Source organism: Montipora capricornis, chromosome 2 (assembly GCF_036669925.1).
Source record: "Montipora capricornis isolate CH-2021 chromosome 2, ASM3666992v2, whole genome shotgun sequence".
In the NCBI taxonomy this organism is placed as follows: Eukaryota; Metazoa; Cnidaria; class Anthozoa; order Scleractinia; family Acroporidae; genus Montipora; species Montipora capricornis.
In genome coordinates this window covers 19,481,241-19,486,240 of record NC_090884.1, presented here as the reverse complement: position 1 = coordinate 19,486,240, position 5,000 = coordinate 19,481,241, and the positions used below count along the sequence as shown (strand labels likewise).

The following is a 5,000-nucleotide window of genomic DNA, read 5'->3' as shown; positions in this document are numbered from 1 at the left end:
TTTGCCCTTTCCTATCCTGAGCAAGTCTCTTCTCTTTCGAAACTCGACCTTCGATATTGCTGTGTAGCCCCAGAAGGAGTTTCCTTCACTCTGGCAATGGCTAGAAAACGCTGCTTCCTTCCCCGTTGACACTTTGCGTCATTATCTTAAAGCTACTGGAGAAGTACGCCTCGTATTTCCATCCTCCAAGCCAGACACTTTGTTCATTTCTTATGTCAAGCCTCATAAACCCATCTCGTCACCCACTCTTATAATTTCAATTATACCGGCAGGCCGCCTCGCGGCCCTGGTATAATTGGGATTAAGCCTAAGCGCTGTTTCAGTGATTAGGCCTAAGCACTCTTTGAAAATTTTAGCTTTCATCTTATGGTTCGGTTAACTACACATTTTTACAAGATCATGTGAAGAATTGAGCACTTGTTTACAGATTATGCCTACATTAAATGCTCGTTTCGGTATCAGCACTCTTTAAAAAGTTTACTGTGTAACGTTCTTTAAAACTGACGAGCCACGAGATCCAATAAAACTCTGCTAAACACTCCATGACCAACGCAGAGCCTCTTGTCCACCATGTAAGGAAGCGACAGCTGAGTTTTCTTGGGCATGTCCTTCGTCTCCCAGAAGAAGAGGCTGCCAAGCACTGCCAGAAGATATGCACTCTACATACCACCACATGGCAAAAGGATACCTGGACGGACTCATTACTTACCTTACATTCAACACGTATTAGGGTATGATGAAGATGAGATGTCGGCCGACACAATCGCCGCACTTGCCCAAGATCGACGTGCCTGGAGAAATCTTTCAATCGCCTGCTCCGGAATGATGACGATGATGATGATGGTGGTGAAAGAATGGACATCGTAGTCTGATAGATACATGTATTTATGTTGAAATATGTGCTACCCGGCCAATGTTTGCAAAAAAAAAAAACCCTTTGAAGTGGAAGCAAGGCAACCAGCACCAAAAATGACGCTTTTGTTAATTGAAATCACACCATTAACTGCATCACAACCTTTACTATTGCTACACATAAATCAATGGTCCTTACCCAGTTGGATAAAAACTGAACAATCAATTAAGTGGATCATACATGTAATAATTATTTGTGTTCATGATGTTTTTCCCGCTACATGTACCTACATCTACATGTATGCATCCCTACAAGCATGGGTTTATCTTGGAATATTTAGCAATTATTGAATGAGGCTGAGTAGGACATGAAGAATTCTGCAGATCGAGGAGGGTGTTATCCACCAGGGCCGAAGACCGAGGTGGATAACATCCTCCGAGATCTGCAGAATTCTTCATATTCTACGAAAGCCGAATTCAATAATTGCTTTATTATTCATTCAAAATATTTTCTTCGCTCAAACTTCTAAACCTACTCGCAGCCATTTTTCTGCTCAACAAAAATAACACAATCTCGTCCCCAGCTTTTTTCGGTCAATGGTTCAATAATTAACAGCGGGCTGCACTTTTGACGTCACTGATTCAATATGACGAAGTTTCTTTCCAAATTTGGTGAACAGCAGTTGGTTATGGTGAATTATGCGTGCGGTTTTAACCAATCAGAAACGGGGAAATATTTTGAATGAATAATAATATTAATTACTGGTCTACATGTAGGCTTAAAGCTCTTTTATTCTAATTGTGATTGAGATTGAATGAAACCAACAATATTACACCATAAATAAGTTTGAAACAAATGTGCCGCAGATACATGTATGGGGAAACTTTAGGCTGGACCTCTACCTTGGGATAATATGCAAGTAATAAGCTAAAGCTAAGAGCTTCACCCTTACGACTATTATATGTTCCACTACACCGACGCATACCTTTTTTATTCTTCTCAGTTCAACCAGGCTTCTTACCTTGGCTTTTACACTAATAAAAACAATATTGTGATCTACATTTTATCGAGTTACAAGTAGCATACTGTATGCTGTAGTTTATCTATATATGAAAAAAAAAATTTTCCTTCCTTTAAGAGAAACTCTTACCTTGGTTGAAATGAGCAGTGATTCTGAATTTTCCCAAAAACCAAAACCATAGTGTCAGCATTAAAATAATAACATTTCTTACCCTGTCCATTACCTTCATCTTCTGTTTCTGTGTGGCTGCCATCTGTGTTAGCATTGCTGATATGCTCATTAGTGTTTGGTGAGACTTCACTTGCAAAAAGCCAATCTGCTACTTTGGATACTGATGCCTCTATAGCTTGTTTTCGTTTCAGCCGGCAATGTTCTGCCATACTGAATAAATTTCTATACTTTGACGTGGACAAAATAGCCTCAACTGAGTTTGATGCTGGGTCATCCCTGGTTTCCACAGCTTCACATTTGTCTGTTACATCACCAAGAGCCTCATATTCAATTACACCTGTTTCTTGACATTCTCCCTTTTCTGAAACAGTGATTGTCCCAACTCTTGATTTTAGCTGTGTTGTATCACCATTATTACTTTGTATTCTTGAACACTCGCTAAAGGAGAGTTTTCGCCTTATTTGGTCCATTTCTGTGTTGTTAGTTTCCTCAACCTTCTTATTTTCCCCTTGTGATGAGTGGCTTTGTTCTTCACAATCTGCAGTATTTTCATGCAATGACGACTTTGTTGTGGTTTTAAGGCAATTTTCCCCTGTACCATCCTTATCACTGGGAACAGGTCTATTGATAAACCTATCTACACAGCTGCAAGTAGTATTTAGCAATGAACAATGTTCATTGGAAGTTGACATGGTGTTCCTTATTTTCCTTGCTACTTCACAGATTTCTCTTTGATTGAATAACATTTTCTTTTTTCCAGTTGAAACTTCATAGTCTGCAGAAATCAAGAATGAATACAGTTGACTGATGGCCTTTGGCAACACTTATACAGTGTAGAACTAAACACTAAAAGTTAATTCTTGTCTTGATTTAGCATGAGCTTTGCAGCATCCGGCCACCAATATCCTTAACAAACAGTGCGACTGCCATCCTTAAACTGGATATACAATGCAGGTGGTCAGCAAAAATGGATTTGAAAGACAGGAATTACTGGACATCATCTGTATAAAGATGGAATTGCATAGGGAACTGGGGGGAGTTTCAAATTTGAACCAATCGATAAATAATTGGCACCGTCACATGAAAGATAACATTGACATTGGCCATCTGTCCAAGTTTGATGCTTTTAGGTTGAACAGAGACCAAGTTACGTACTTTAAAACATACTTAAAAATCCATACAAACTTTTCTAATTTTGAGGCTGCTTTTCCCAAAACCATATAAACTCTTGAAAAAATTTTTTATCAGATTTAGGACAACTGGAAAATCCTGTCATGGACCTACATTTTGTACTATTTGGACATAGTTGAGGAGAAAATCACTGTTTGCCTATTTTGATGAATACTGGTATTACAGAAATCGTAAGTTTATATGGTTTTGGGGTACGCACACAGCCTCAAAATCAGAGAAGTTTGTATGGATTTTTTTTTTGTTTTAAAGTCCGTAACTTGGTCTCTGTTCGACCTACATGAATGAATCAAACTTGGACAGATGGCCAATCCCAATGTTATCTTTCATGTGATGGTGTCAATTTATCGACTGATTCAAATTTGAAACTCGCCCCAGTTCCCTGCACAATTCTGAAATGGCCCATACAGTTGAAAAAGTATTCTGTGCTTTCAGGTTATATCCCCCCCCCCCCCCCCACCCTCATGCACTTGTAATAGGGAAATACAGCTACATCTAGAGGCCCAAAACAGAGTCCCATGATTTCTTGAAGATACGTGTACACTTGCATAAGGGTTACCATATACCTTCAGATTGGCAATTTTCTTCAAATTTGGATTTTTCAGTTAAAGTAATGATCAAAATGGGATCTCTAATTTAAAAAAGAAATTATTCAAAAAGATTAAATATTGGCGGAGAAATGGCAGTTTTATGTTTTGGCTGGAAGTAAAAATTACCCGTCTTATTGACAGTTTTAGCGCTGTTTTCTCAAATCATTTTTTTCACTTGAAGTGGACACTTTAAGAGCTAAACTCACAGGGAATTTGTCCAATTGCCCCCAAATTGTGACAGTGGCTAGGTTAACATATAAACAACAAAAAAGTTTCTGCAAATTTCTTATTTCAAAATATTTTTCTCTGAGAGCGATTTTTGTACGAACACTTCGGTCGGGAAACGGAGGAACAAAATAAAATAGTGAAAACCAAAATTTGCTTTGACTTGTAGCTTTGTAAAGGTGATTCGGACAATCACATTTAGAGGTCGTGAAAACTTCAGCAATTCATTTAATTTCAAAATTCTTGATATGGTTTGATAGCCAGCTCTATAAGCTTTAATTTGATATAGGGGTTTAGGTATCTACAGTTTAAACCGGATGTGCTGCATTGCTCAGACGCGAGACTCCCCTGAAAGTATATGGTAACCTTAACAGACATAATTAAAGTGCCCCTAACCCTTCAACTTTTTTTGGGGGGGGGTAGATTTTGACATCTTTCAAGAACTCATTTTCGGAAAAATTCTTCACAAATATTGATTTTTTTTTTTACGAGCGCTTGAAGTTAGTGAAATTTGTAATTTTCTGCGCGCTATAAGCCCCGCTGGACAAATTATTCTCTCGAGGGCTCGTTAGGAACAAGCCGATGAGAAGCGTCTGATATCTAACACTTTTTTTCAGCTACAGTATGACGTATGACGTAATACTGTATGACGTAAGAAAAGGACACCATTCCATAACATAAGAGTGCCGACTCAAGTACGGAAAAGTATCTTTCGGACGATTCCGAATGCCTGGATTTTCAAGAAATAGAGACGGAGCAACGAGAAAATCAAGAACTTTTATCAGAAAGTTCAACTGCCGACAAAGAATCAGACAGCGAATTGCAAGCCTATATGGACGAGCCTCTCACTGATGAAGAATGGCTCAAAAATTAAAGACAACAAAAAGAAGAAAAAAACAAGCAAGAAGAAATTCTTAAGAAGCGGCTAGCAGACGAAACCAGCGAACTTCAG

The 5,000-nt window shown here is 38.5% G+C and overlaps 1 protein-coding gene across 6 annotated transcripts in view; it reads right to left on the bottom strand.

Moving 5' to 3' along the window:
• The window catches only part of LOC138039021 (uncharacterized), a 40,210-nt gene that overhangs the window by 29,297 nt on the left and 5,913 nt on the right, over positions 1 to 5,000 (bottom strand). For 2 of the 6 annotated variants that reach the window (XM_068885167.1, XM_068885168.1), the window contains exon 4: positions 2,086 to 2,820. In XM_068885167.1, the coding sequence (XP_068741268.1) occupies positions 2,086 to 2,820 (735 nt within the window). Of the gene's footprint in view, positions 1 to 2,085; positions 2,983 to 5,000 lie in introns of all 6 variants that reach the window. The other 4 variants (XM_068885169.1, XM_068885170.1, XM_068885172.1 and 1 more) reach the window with 3 other exon arrangements.